The sequence below is a fragment of the Sorex araneus genome, chromosome 1 (genome assembly GCF_027595985.1).
Source record: "Sorex araneus isolate mSorAra2 chromosome 1, mSorAra2.pri, whole genome shotgun sequence".
NCBI classification, from domain to species: Eukaryota; Metazoa; Chordata; class Mammalia; order Eulipotyphla; family Soricidae; genus Sorex; species Sorex araneus.
Genome location: NC_073302.1, coordinates 13,254,594 through 13,269,350, shown reverse-complemented (window position 1 = coordinate 13,269,350; position 14,757 = coordinate 13,254,594). Strand labels below are relative to the sequence as shown.

The following is a 14,757-nucleotide window of genomic DNA, read 5'->3' as shown; positions in this document are numbered from 1 at the left end:
TGATCTTCTGCTCAGTGCTCTTTCCTCTCCCCCCTGACGCCTTTGCGCAGTCACTGAGGCTGCGGGGGACCACGGACCAGACTACTACACGTGGGAAGGAAAAAAAAAAAAACACCAAAGTACAGAAGTCCCTCATGTCTCAGACACGACCGATCTTGATTCTGCCAAGAATGAGGGCTGAGGATGCCTTCTGAACAGTCATCACACAGAGCTGGATTTGCACAGGAAGACAGGCTTTCTTTAGAACGGTATTTGGTGGGGAGCTGAATGTCTCAGGACTTGGTGGTCTTTGGAACACTGGCTGTTACATAAAGCCCCACACAGAGAGAAGCTGCTGTAACATCATAGCACCTTGGTTTCAACTTCAACAGAAAAAAAAAAGGGCAATGGTAAAAGCTTTAATAATAGACTGCATGTGTTTTTATAGGCAACCAATTAGCAGATTAATGAACCATTTAACTCTGTTTACTTAAAACCAATATTCAAGAAAGATGAACCTGAAATGCGTCCTCTTATCCTGACCAACATAACTAAGTACAAATGAAGTCAATGGTGAACCCCACCAGCATGCTGCGTTGTATGTTGTATGTCAATAAAAGAAGCCCACCCCCGCCCCAGCTGCCCCTGGCAAACATAGATAAATGATTGTGCACTGCGTGATGATACCATTAGGTGAGAACTTTGGTTCATGCAGTCGGCTGCCACAAAGTTGCACTCAAAACCCGCAGCCCCGGCACCCAAAGTCAGTCAGTGGTGGTAGCTTGTGGTGTCAGCCATGTTCCTTCCACAACACCAGGTGAATACTGTGGTCAGGCATGCTGGTGGCAAAGACCAATCCCGTGTCATTGTGCCCATCCAGTCCATTCAGCCAGGATGCTTCGCCTGCCAGGAAGCTGGAACCTCTCTTTGATTTCCTGTACTCTGGCAGAGGCCAGCGACTAATCAGGCTCTCTGTCCGCAAGTCCATGATGTACAGGTAGCGGTTGTCAAACAGCAGGGCAAAGACATCTCCAAAGCCAAGCAAGGCCAAGTTTGCTATCTCAGGAGTCTTGATGACCCTACAAAGATGAGCGTTAGGAAACATGAATCAGACATTTGCTTCTGTGAGGCTGGAACATAGTAGAGCCAAGAAGTCTCTTGTCTTACACACAGTCAACCTGGCAACACATAAGGTCCCCTGATCCCCACCAGGAGCGATCCCTATGCACAGAGCAGAAAGCCCTGAGCATCATTGGTTCTGGTCCAAAAACCAAAAAGGAAGGAGGGAGAATAAGGAGAGTAAGGGGGGGAGAGGGAGAGGGAGAGAAGAAGAGAGAGGGAAAGAGGGGGAGGGGGAGAGGGAGGGGGCAGAGAGGAAGAGGGAGAGAGAGAAATGTGTTTATGTTACAGTGATTTTCTGTGGAGAAATTTAAAACCAATACAAAATTTAAGCAAACGTAAAACAGTAAATTTTTTTAAAAAAGTTAAGGAGGAAAAAGACAAGGATACTGAGTCTATTTAAAGGGTAAGGAATACTTCACAATGATATATCATCACAGGCATTTAAGGGCAAAGGTGACCTTAGATGAATACTCATTCAAGTCTAAAATGCCCTTCTAGGCTGGAAAGGCTCTTACTGATCATCTCAACTAACAGTCTCTTTTCTATGAGCTGAAAGCTAAAATCCAACCAGAGTACAGTGAACACTCTGGATAGGGATTTACAGTTAGAGCTAGAAAGCAAAGCTCTACTTTTTGCAACATGTGAAAAGGTGCACTGATAGTTCCTCAGGACTGGCCTGGGGAACCTACACAGGCTAAAAGATGGAAACCACGGAGTCAAGTGCAACTCTTTCACTCTGGCAGCAAACACATAGGTGCCTCTCTAAACAAATGGCAGAGGCTGAAAATATTACGTTTCCCCAATGATTCCAAAACATTAACAGAAGAGTCACTAGAAGCTATTAGCAACTCCTGGGGAGGTTGGAGGACAGGCCTAATATTCTAAGGCTGGCTGCTGCCAAAACATCAACAGAGATATAAAATGTGGGGGTCTGAGCTAAAAGCACAAACAAAACAAAAATATCCTTAGTTTCTGTTGTCTGCACACTTAGGAAGGAAGGCAAAAGGCTGGCAAAAAAAAGTTAACATCATCTTTGGAGGCGCTGGAAAAAGAGCTATAAAACCAAGGATATACAAAATCTGCTGGCTGGCTCCTGGGAGAGGTGTGTCTAGCTTATGTTTTAGTAAAGTTAAAACTACCAACTAATGTACTACCAATGTGTCCAAGAGGTTCATGAGAATGGGCACGACCTGGAACCCAGGACAAATAAGAAACAGTTTAAGAATATGAGCTGTGAAGGAGAGAAAAACAACCAGCAGGGACAGAACCTATTCAGAACTGGTACTTGGCCATCTCTTTCAATAGTGAAAGATTCGGGTTGGAAGATGCGAGCTGAAAGTAGACTATAGACCAAACATGAAGGTCACTCAGTACCTCTATTGCAGGCTACAACACCCAAAAGGAGAGAGAACAAAAGGGAATGTCCTGCAGCAGAGGCAGGTTGGAGTGGTGGGAGATGAGGTGGGGGTGGTGAGAGGGATCCTGAGCTCATTGGTGAGGAGAATGGGCACTGGTGGAGGGATGGGTAAACGATCACTGTATGAGTGAAATGCAAACACAAAAGTTCATAGGTTTGTAACTGTACATCACAATGATTCACTAATAAAATTTTTTTAAAAAAAATAGTGAAAGATGGGGGAAAGGCTGACATCATGAACTCTAGGGGAGAACTCTAGAGCTCTGGAGGAAGTCAAAGGGAAAGAGCTGCAGAGAAGCAACTGCCAGTCCACGTCAGGGAGGGGATGACTGAGAGCCACCTGGCCCTCACACTCAACTTGTCCAAAAGCAAACTTATAAGCTGAACCTGTTTGCTTACTCATTCAGCCAACCGCTCAAGCTAGGAAACATAGCAACCACAAATCCTTCTCCTCCTGCAAACTAAATATCCAACCCTCCAGATCTACTGACTTGACCATCTACCTGTTCCTCTAGTTTATTCCCTATCTGAACTGGCATGACTCTAATTAAAGACATCTCCTGTCTGCACTACTGTGGACAGCTTCTTTATAATATCCCCGCATCTACTCTTGGCCCTCTTCCATTAGCTCTACATTCGAATCTGATCTTGTCAGGGCTAGAGCGATAGCACGGAGTCTGCCTTGCACGCGGCTGCCCCAGGATCAATCCTCAGTGCCCCCGTATGATCTCCCAAGCCCTGCTAGGAGTGATCCCTGAGCGCAGAGCCAGAAGTAAGTCCTGAGCACTGCCGGTGGTGAGGGCCAGAAACAAACAAAATCTGATCTTGTTACCCAGTCGCTTAAATATTTTAACCCTCCTTGGCTCTCCACTACACTCTTCTCTCCAGCTATGCACCAGCTCTGTCGGTCTCAGGGCCTAGGAAGAGAATAGCCTTTGAATCTACAAAGACCTTCGCCGCCCAATCACCCAGCACTTACTGGCCACAAGCCACTCAAAGCAGCTCGGTCTACAGCTCTTCCTTGAAGCCCTTCCCCTTAACCAAACCAGACAGGCTTTCTACCCCATACTATGCTGCTCTTCTCCTAGTCATTAAAAATGTCTGGGGCTGGGAGGACAGAGCTCCAAGCACTGCCAGGATCGAGCAATGGAAATGACCACTAGGCCCCTGGCACTGCTGAGGAAGCCCCCTAAACGTTGGTAAGTAGTTTCCACATATTTGTGTGGTGTGTGCGTACATTTGTGTGTGCGTGCGTGTCTGTGTGTGTGTGTGTGTATGTGTGTGTGAGAGAGAGAGAGAGCGAGAGAGCGAGAGAGAGAGAGAGAGAGAGAGAGAAAGGGAGAGAGAAGATATAACAAGTTTATTGGGAAATAAAGGGAAGTAAAAAGAGAGGCAAGGTAAGAAACGTGCTCAAGAGAGAACACAGACTTCACCAAATGGAGAAAGTCGGTACACATCTCATAGCTAAAGTAGGAAAGTCCACATCCCAAGAGGGGAGATGTGGGTGGCATGTGCTTGGGCACCACGTAGCTGCCAGCAGCACATGGGTGAGGGCAGTACATGTGCAATGAATTTGTTAAATATTTCTGCTGATTATCACAATGTCTAACAACAAGTAGGTGCTTGAGAAATACCTGACAAAATATAAAGCACCAGTGACATGAACATGGGCAAACAAAACTTCAGATGAGAGATTCAAAGGAAACCAAGAAAAACAGCAAAAAGTCTAGTAAGTCCCATGATGACTCATGCAAAGAAAAAAAGAATCAGAGGGGCTGGAGCAACAGCACAGCGGGTAGGGCATTTGCCTTGCATGCGACAGACCCGGGTTCAATTCCCAGCATCCCATATGGTCCCCTGAGCACCTCCAGGGGTAATTCCCAAGTGCAGAGCCAGGAGCAACCCCTGTGCATCGCTGGCTGTGACCCAAAAAAGCAAAAAAAAAAAAAAAATCTGAAACAGAAAATTGTGTGGCTTGGGGATAGGGGTTAAACCTGACGAGGACAAACTGACTCCAAACACAAACACAATGTACTATGGAACAGAATACAGGTCCTGACAGGCCTCCAGCCCTTTTTAACCCTGCTCAATACAGCTGTAAACACCAGTGCCTGTTCTGTGATCTGGGAATCCATCCTAGGTAACACTGCTGTTCCCAGTTAACCTGCTGACTTATTATATCACATCTTAGACTTACAGAGCAACAACATGTTGCCATAAGCACTTGGCTTCTTTTCAATGACTTCAAAGCTTAGTTCCTCTACCTGGTCCAAGTAACTGAGGATACAGGAAATGTACTAGGGTTTCAAAAAAGGTTGGTTTATTTGTCTTTGGGAGGGAAAAAATGTGGAAGACAAAATAGCCCTCTGTCAGAAAAAATATGAACATGGTTCTTCCTACTAACAAATATTTTTGCAGGCTTTTATTCACATATCCAAATATCAAAAATAAACAGTTTTCACCTGGGATGCTGGGGCTCTGTATGTCACTCTGAGTAAGAATGCCAGAAAGAAGGCCTGAAGAAAACAGTACAATGAGTAAGGCACAAGCCTCGCCATGGATGAGTCAGGTTGAATCCCCAGCACCCCATATGGTCCCTCGAGCTTGTCAGAAGTGATTCCTGAGCACAGCTGGATGTGGGAGGGAGGGAGGGAGGGAGGGAGGGAGGGAGGGAGGGAGGGAGGGAGGAAGGAAGGAAGGAAGGAAGGAAGGAAGGAAGGAAGGAAGGAAGGAAGGAAGGAAGGAAGGAGGGAGGGAGGGAGGGAGGGAGGGAGGGAGGGAACGCAGGAGGAAGGTAATCATGCTAAACCTATGGAGACTGAAAGCACTAGAAATATTATACCTCTATTCCACCTTGTCTTTACACCCCTCATCTTAATTCAAAACAATACTAAACTATGAAAGACATGATTTTCCCATGTTGATTATCTAAATTTTTACCTATTGAGTTGTTTGAAAAGTTCCTTCTCTATAGCTTTCTGGTACCTTGAGCTTATGCCTGCTGAATGATCTAGTCATGGATAAAGGACGGATGGATAGATGCATGCATTCATGAATGCAACTAGTGTGGGTTCTGGGATACTGAACAAGACTCTTTCTCCTTTCATTGCTTCATTTCACCCAGCTATAAAATGAAGCATTTAGGGCCAGGGATGTGGCTCAGTGACATAAAGTACATGACTTGCATGCATGAGGCCTGGGTTCAATCACTGGCACCGTTAGGGACTGACTGAAGAGTTTAGACTAGTGTTTTCTAGGTCTGTTCTGATTCTTTCAACTAAAGTGTCCATCATTTCAAGAAATGATTCTGACAGCTCAGAAAGAACACAAAAATTCACTGCAAATTTACACTTATAAGTGTGAGAAACAGGACCATCAAAGCCCATTGTTCCAGATCAGATCCCACACTAGTTGCCCTCATATAGTCATGCACAAAAACAGTGATGAGAACGTTCAATTTTCTGTAATATGCAAGTCAGCATTTCCAGAACCATGCCATGGGACACTGATTCTGTTCACGTTAATAGGTATTCCTTAAAAAAAGGTTACAGGGCTGGAGTGATAGCACAGCGGGTAGGGCGTTTGCCTTGCACGCGGCCAATCCAGGTTCGATTCCCAGCATCCCATATAGTTCCCCGAGCACTGCCAGGAGTAATTCCTGAGTGCACAAGCCAGGAGTAACCCCTATGCATCGCCGGGTGTGACCCAAAAGGGAAAAAAAAAAAAAAGGTTACAGAAAAAGACTAAGAAAATTATTAAATCCAAACAGGTTTTCCCGAGGCTGGAGCAATAGCACAGCGGGTAGAGTGTTTGCCTTGCACGCAGCCGACACAGGTTCGATTCCCAGCACCCCTTATGGTCCTCAAGCACCGCCAGGAGTTAATTCCTGAATGCATGAGCTAGGAGTAACCCCTGTTCATCGCCAGGTGTGGCCCAAAAAGGAAAAAAAAAATTAAATTAAAAATTTTTTGAAAAGACCTACAAACAGATTTTCCCATGGAGGGCATCTCAGAGCTATTAGCAATAAACATCTGCCAGAACCTGTGCTAGGTGTAAGGCATAACATTTAATATTAACTTTACAAGGGAGAAAAATTAAAGCATAGAGAAGAAACTCATAAAATTATATGGGCTGCCTGGGGCGGAAGAGTTAGTTCAGCAGGTAATGAGCTTGCCTTGCACGTGCCTGACCTGGATTTGAACCCCAGCATCTCATATGGTCCCCCAAGCAACAACAGGAATAATTCCCCAGTGCAGAGCTGGCAGTTAACCCCTAAGCATTGCTGGGTGTGCCCACCAGCCCTGCCACCTTCACCCCCCCCCAAAAAAAAAATTACACAGGATGAAAAGATAGTACAGTGAGTAGGGCACGTGTACATTCAACCAACCCAGGTTCACTCCCTGGAACTGATCCATATGGTTCCCTGAGCACTGACAGCTGTGATCCCTGAGCATAGAGCCAGGAGTATGTCCTCTAGGGACTGACAGTGTGACCCAAAAGCCAAAAAAAAAGAAACACAAAATTTTGCAACTCATGAGAGCACAGGGACTGAAACCAAGGGTTCCCACCACAGTAGGTTCTCTTAACACATGACAGTGGCTCCACCAGCCTCAGATGTGCTAACAAACATTCTTAGCCTCTAAGACATTTACAGTATATGCGCAATGAATGACAAATTATTTGTTCCTGGACTTTCTCTTTTCAATTAATTCTGAGAGCAAGCCTGCACATTAATTGTTCCCAAAAGTACCAACCTTTCTACCATCAATAGAAAGTCACTCAATCCCTCAACAAAGAATTCCAGCTGACAAGAAAGTACACATAAAACACCGAGGACATGTGAACAGTCTTTCCATCTAAGGCCCTAAATGTCCAGAAAAGCCACTTAAATCCTGAAAGGGAAAGTGACTCAGTAACGGACCAGAACCCAGATCTACTATTAGATAACTTCTACATTTACTACCTCTGAAACGGTTTTCCTGTGAGATTTGCAGCATGTATAATTCAGTTTATAACTGAAGTCATAAGCATTTCTGAAAGCAAATTACTTACTGGCTTATCCACATACTTAGTCTTGTCTATTAAACGACAACAGACTTAAAAGGTAACTGTTCAAGGAAAAATACCTGAGAATATCATAACTGGCAAAGTCCCACTGGTAGAGACCCAGTGCTGAACTACAGACGATGTATTTGCCGTCAAAATGAAGTCTCGGCTGCAGGCAGATACTCCGATCCTCAGACACTGACAGTGTCTTCAAGCACTTGCAGTTGATTTCTCTCCCAATTGGCCAAATCTAGCATGAACAAAAAATTAGGAAAGGTGACAGATCACATCACTATGAAAACCTTGTTCTTACATGGTCTGGTTTATTATTTATTTATTTGTTTGTTTGTTTATTTATTTTGCTTTTTGGGTCACATCTGGCGATGCACAGGGGTTACTCCTGGCTCATGCACTCAGGAATTACCCTTGGCAATGCTCAGGGGACCATATGGGATGCTGGGATTGGAACACGGGTTGGCTGCGTGCAAGGCAAACGCCCAGCCCCTTACACGGTCTGGTTTACTTTTGCTGAAATCCCATACAAAGTGATGGTAACTGGAAAAACCCTGGGCTTTGTGTTATGAAATCCTGAGTAAACTCTTGACCTTCTAAAACCTCAGTTACCAGCTCATCCAAGGAGTCCCCAGAAGGGGCTGGAACCCCAGCAGCTGAAAACATCCAGAACCCAATCACTGCCATGCTGATAGCCAATCTCCACACACTCGGGAGGACGCTCACGCATGAGAATGAATCTGCTGAAAAACCCAGGTATGTGGAATTTGTGACCGATATCTCAAGCACTCACAAAGTCTCGAATGGGTAACCTTCCCCCATCTTCCTGTTCTTCTGAGTCTGGCAGACACACCCATGAACTGCCTCTATCGCCATATAAGCTCATTAACAGCCATGACCCAGAAACTCACAAATAAATCTCGAAACAGAGCCACAAGCTGCAAAGATGCCTCCAGCCCCAAACTCACCATCCAGTTGAAAATTTAACACCAGCTCTATTGCTCTATTTAAAATTTTAGGATTTCTGGACTGTGTGGCCACAAATTCTCTAAGACACTGATGTACCAAGAGTTGGCACACCATGTTTGATGGGGTATAAAGTAAAAGGCAACCAATCTTGATATATAAGCATACAAGGCTCAACCTGTAACAAAATGTTAGTAATCTTTTGGATAATTTTTAGCATTTTATTCATAAGAAGCAATACAAAATAAGTTAGGATCTGCCTCTGAGGCAGGCTTGAGTGGTGGTGGGAAAATTTGGAATAATGGTGGTGGGAAGGTGTTAATGGTGATGGGATTGGTGTTGGAATTTTGAATGCAATAAATTATTGTGAACTCAATGGAAAACTATGCAGCTGTTAGGAGAGATGAAGTCATAAAATTTGCTTATAAATGGATAGACATGGAAAGTATCATGCTAAGTGAAATGAGTCAAAAAGAGAAGGACAGACACAGAAGGACTGCACTCATTTGTGGAGTATAGAATAGCATCACATGAGGCTGACACCCAAGGACAGTAGATACAAGGGCCAGCAGTATTGCCCCATAGCTGGAAGACTGCTTCATGAGTGAAGGGGAGAAGGCAGATGGAATAGAGAAGGGATCACTAAGAAAATGATGGCTGGAGGAACCAGTCGGGATGGGAGATGCATGCCAAAAGTAGATAACGGAACAAACATGATGACCTCTCAGTGTCTGTGTTGCAAGCCATGATGCCCAAAAGCAGAGAGAGATTATGCGGAATATTGTCTGCCATGGATGCAGGGGGAGGGTGGGAAAGGAAGGTATACTCGGGATATCGGTGGTGGGGAATGTGCACTGGTGGAGGGATGGGTGTTTGATCATTATGAGATTGTAACCCAAACATGAAAGCTTGTAACTCTCTCATGGTGATTCAATAAAATAAAATAAAAAATTAAAAAATAAATCATTGTGTTGGGGCTGGAGCAATAGCACAGTGCGTAGGGTGTTTGCCTTGCACGCAGCCGACCCAGGTTCGATTCCCAGCATCCCATATGGTCCCCTGAGCACCGCCAGGAATAATTCCTGAGTGCATGAGCCAGGAGTAACCCCTGTGCATCACCAGGTGTGACCCAAAAAGAAAAAAAAAAAAAAAAAAAAAATCATTGTGAACAACTTGATAAAAATTAAAAATAAATAAAAGCTCAGTTACTGATGACAACAATGTCAACACAGGAAATAGTTCAAGCTGAGAATGTGGATAAGTGGTAGAATGCACACCTCAAATGTGAGGGAAGGAGAGAAGAAAAAAAAGTTGAGAGAGAGAGAAGAGGCGAGGAGAGGGGAGGGAAGGGGAGGAGGGAAGCAAGGGAGAGAAAGGGGTGGATACCAGTATGTGGGTAAGAGGTGCTAGGGGAGGGTTCAGTGGCTAAATGCAGGAGCCTGTGAGTCTGATTCCTGGAGCCAACACATGCACTGCGGATGGCCCTGGAAGCACTGCTGTCCAAGATCCCTGGCACCCTAAGTGATTTCTGGGCACACCGAAGAGAAGTGGGCATGAGCGCCACAGCTCCAGGGTGAGACTCTGCTCCACACCTTGGCCAAGTATGTGAGCACTGAAAGTTGATGTGCAGTGTTGTCCCCCCTCCCAACGTAACAATGCAACTTCATATGGGAGCACAACCAAGCTTGTGCTCAATTCCTGGTCACAAAAACATCAAGAGAAGGAGCGAGGCCTAGGGGAGAACATAAGCAACAGAACTCTGTAAACTTACTGGAAGTTCACTTTAAAGTGTTATTGTTTTTGTTTGAAAGGAGCAGTTTGGAGATTTGGAGAGGGCAGGGCGGCGGGGGGTCGGGAGGGTGTTCTCATGCTTTTGCCAAAGGAAGGCTGAGCCCAGCTCCTCTAGGCCAGATGGAAAGTGCAGGGGCCAGGCTGGGGGTCTCAGCTGAGATCCCTCTGGGCTCGCAGGAAGGTGCTCCTTTTTTACTGGAAGCTTTCTTTCTACCACCAGGCCCCCATCACCGGTGCACAGGACCTCTTGCCCATGTGAACTGTTCTGGTGTATGTGGGCTCTTCCAGCCTTAGAACCTTCCTGCCCTGCCTTCTGAATCTGCATCTTTGCTGGTCTTTAGCCTCCAAATTCCCTGCGTAAAGGTCAAATCTACGAAAGGAAAGTGTGGTCAGGAGGCACGCAGCCAGGTGATATAAGCCACAGGCGTTGACTCCTGCTGTGAGTGGACTTGATGCCAAGACCAACATTGCAGACCAACCCAGGCCCTCCAGCCACATTAGATCACAAAACAGGTCTCACCCACTTGCAGACACATCAAACTAACTTTCTGGTTCATTCTAAGATTTAAGGCTTTGCTACTACACTGATACCTCGAATTTGAATCTTTGGTTTCTGAGTAAGGCAGGTTGGCATTCTTGAGGCGTCTACTCTATATGCCACTGCTCTCCAGTCTCCTATGGAAACCAGACGCCTGGACCACCAGACCAAACACTGGGGAAGCCCTGTGCCCACTCAGAAGCTCCTGCGTGGAATTCCCTTCTCCCTCTCTCTGACCCAGGAAGGCGAATGGGGATATAAAGGCTGTGTTCAGAGACTGGCCTCAAAATGGGGCTGGGAGAAGAAGACCTGTTTCTCTGGTGGCCTGCGAAAGCCTCATCTGCTGTCACCAGAGAGGGACAATGCAGACAGCCATAGTGCTCAACTTGAAGTCACTTGCCCTAAAACATTTAAAACATTTCAGGTTTTGTCCTATTGACAGTACTACCACAGACAGGCATATTTACCACTATATAAATATGTAAATATCCACCCCCCTCCCCCTGCCAACTACCCTCAAGCAGGCCTAGATCAGAATCCTCTGGGTTAAGGACAGTGGGGGGACACTGGTTCTGCTCCCTAAATCTGTGTTCGTGGTCAGTCTCCTCTGCCCCCATGTTAACTAAGCTCAGTGCTTGATTAGCAATATAACTCCAGGTGAAGGCAAGCTTTCCTCGAAAACGGAGAAAGATTGCAGTCCCTTCACCAGGGAATATGGGCGGTTTAGTGGGCAGCCCCTGCCCAGGCCAGCGGGACTGTCTGCAGCCATCCTAATGGACAGATAGAGCTCCCACTGGCGGCAGAGGCACCAGGCACCATCAGACAGGTTCTGATGTCCACTAGGTTTACACTGTTAAGGCTGGTCACATGTCATGATTTCTTATGGTCTTTTTTCTTAAAAAAAAATTTCTATTTATGGCTGGAGAGAGAAAGTACAATGGGCATTCAGCTGATCCAGGTTAGATCTCCAGCACCCCACATGGACCCTAGCACCTCCAAAAGTGATTCCTTAGTACAGAGCCAGATGTAAACCCTGAGCACCGCCAGGTGTGGTCAAAAAACAAAACAAAACTAAAAAGAGAAAAGATTTCTATTTACAGTAAATAGTTACTGAGTAATACACATATATGTATATATAGAGACAAATAAATAGATATATACACATACACACAGTGATTTCTGGAGTGTTTGTTAGTATTTCTGAAGTGTTGGTTACTTGGTTTGTTATTCAGTACCCCCACAACGTGCATGGAGAAATATTCTGTAACTATTGGTATTTTAAAGTAAACAGTCAAATATTAAATACTGTATTCATTAAATAAAAATAAGCCGAATTTTAAATTTTCAGTTATAAAGTTCCAGAATGGATGTTATAAATTCTCTGCACTGGGTTAAGACAGTTTAGACTGAGACACTCCTATATCCCTTGAAAAGGTTTTCCCTTTGCCAAACCATTTAAATTTCTACTATCTGTCGGCTTTTCTTTGAGGGTAAGACCTTACCTTGATCTCATATTTGTCTGCGCTTAGAAGGATATAGTCACCGGGGCTGTGCAGGAGAGACTTGACCTTGCACTTCTGCAAAACCACCTAGAAACATAAAAATATAAACATCCGCATTACAGAACAACTTTTTTAATGTTGTTCCTATATTGTCCTTTTCTCCTTTTTTCATAAGTTATTTTTAAACTAAGAACTGGGGCGGGCGGGGGTGGGGAGGACAGAGGACTTAAGCAGAGCTCAGGGGCAGGTCAGAGGTTCATAGGTTGCTGCTCAGTCTCTGCATTCCTGGGGATAACCCAGGTCACCCCCTAGAGCCCAGGAGCCTCCATGGCCACACCTGGCAATGCTCAGGGAAGCAGGCAGTCACAGAAGAGCTAGGGATCAGGCAAGGGTCAGCTGCAAGCCAGGCTTGTGCCTAAACTCTGTACCATCTCTCTGACCATGCCTTTTTTCCTTTTTAAAATAAGGGTTTAAAAATGATATGAGGGGCTGAAGCGATAACACAGTGGGTAGGGCATTTGCCTTGCATGCGGCTGACCCAAGTTGGATTCCCAGCAACCCATATGGTCCTCCAGCACCACCAGGAGTAGTTCCTGAGTGCATGAGCCAGGAGTAACAGGAGTAACCCCTGTTCATCACCGGGTGTGACCCAAAAAAATTAAAATAAAAAAATAAAAAATGATATGGTCCACTAGACCTTCTAGACTATGACAGAGTTAACCTCTCTTACATGTTTTTCTAAATTCAGATTCTCTAAATATTTAATCAGTAGAATCTACAAGTGTCAAATGTTGACATTTAATCCTAGTTTCAGTGGGAAGCAAACACTGAATTTTTTATTTTTAAAATTATGTGACTTTATAGAAAGACATGAAAATCAGAAAAAAAAAGGCCCAAAGACTTAGTAATATATGCAACTGAGTAATTACTCAGCATAAAGTGTTAGGCAGGAATGAATCCAAAGCTGCAGATACTCTGATTTTTCAAAAGTATGTACATAGGTCATACAGGGTAAATTCTGGAACCAAAATCCACTAAATTTTGATTCTGCAACCTTGGGAAAACTATCTTTGTTTCTGTTTCCTTATCCTGATTATAGGGAATGAGGTACCTATTAGCTTATATAACTACTGAAAGACTGAAACAGAGCAATGCAAACAGTAATGTAACAAACTAACATTCTATTAGCACTTGAGATAACCTGTAAACACATAAGTTTCAGTTAGTTTTACAGTAAACCCATATAAACTGAATGGAGAGGTCAGGCTCCTTTTTTGCCAAGCTAAGCCAGGACTGCAGATTCAACCAAATCTGACAGACCCACCACGAAGTGTCTGGTATATTTCAGAACACTGTCTTATCATTTCATATTCACAGGAACATTTAGCAGATGAATCTCAGGCTCTGATGGCTGAGTAATGTGTCCATGATATGACAGTGTACTGCCCTCAAGGCCACTGCCACTGTTTTTTTTTGTTTTTGTTTTTGTTTTCTTTTTGGGTCACACCCGGTGATGCACAGGGGCTGCTCCTGGCTCTGCACTCAGGAATTACCCCTGGCGGTGCTCAGGGGACCATATGGGATGCTGGGAATCGAACCCGGGGGGTCGGCCGTGTGCAAGGAAAACGCCCTACCCGCTGTGCTATTGCTCCAGCCCCCATGGCCACTGTTTTTTAACACGAACTCATTTTACATAACTTTTCCACTTAAATACTCAGTGCATCCAATAAAGAATTAAAAAAAAAAAAACCCTTTTATTGTGGCAAAATACACAGAATATAAGATGTACTATCTTGGGGATTGCACAGCAGGTAGGTAGGATACTTGCCTAATATGTGGCCAACCAAAGTTTGATCCCTAGAGCCCATATAGACACCCCCGCTCTCGCCCTGAGCCTGCTGGGAGTGATCCCCGGAGCACAAAGCCAGAGGTATGCCCAGAGCACTCCCAAGTGTAACCCAAAACCAAACAAAATTTTTAAGACACTATCTTAATAAATTTAAAGTATATTTTAGCAGTATCATTGTTCTCTCACAACCTGCTTTTGTCATTAGTTAGGGGATAAGGCACACACCTGGCAGTGCAAAGGGGTCCATGTGCAGTGCTGGGGATCAAACCAGAGTGGTGACTAAAGTGGCTGCATATAAAACAAGCTCCTTCAGCCCTCTATCTATGCAACCCTCACCAACTGTTTTATCTGCCTATTTCAGGAAAAAACAATCAACCACACAATCGAAAACCCCTCAGCCATTTCTAAGTCTTCCTGTTTCCCAAGATCACTAATTGCAATTGGTTTTACCTTAAGAATATGTCCTTCATGTGTGCCCTTCAGTTTCTCTATTGTTCTCTCAGTGTAAGCCAAGGACACCTTTTCCTGACAACTG

The 14,757-nt window shown here is 44.7% G+C and overlaps 1 protein-coding gene across 2 annotated transcripts in view; it reads right to left on the bottom strand.

Moving 5' to 3' along the window:
- Positions 1 to 377: 377 nt before the first annotated feature.
- Positions 378 to 14,757, bottom strand: part of FBXW2 (F-box and WD repeat domain containing 2) — a 35,734-nt gene continuing 21,354 nt past the window's right edge. For both annotated transcript variants that reach the window (XM_004615636.2, XM_055142301.1), the window contains 3 exons: positions 12,374 to 12,460; positions 7,645 to 7,814; positions 378 to 1,058 (listed from right to left, as the gene is read on the bottom strand). In XM_004615636.2, coding sequence (XP_004615693.1) covers positions 770 to 1,058; positions 7,645 to 7,814; positions 12,374 to 12,460 — 546 coding nt within the window. In that variant the 3' untranslated portion in view covers positions 378 to 769. The remainder of the gene's footprint in view (positions 1,059 to 7,644; positions 7,815 to 12,373; positions 12,461 to 14,757) is intronic.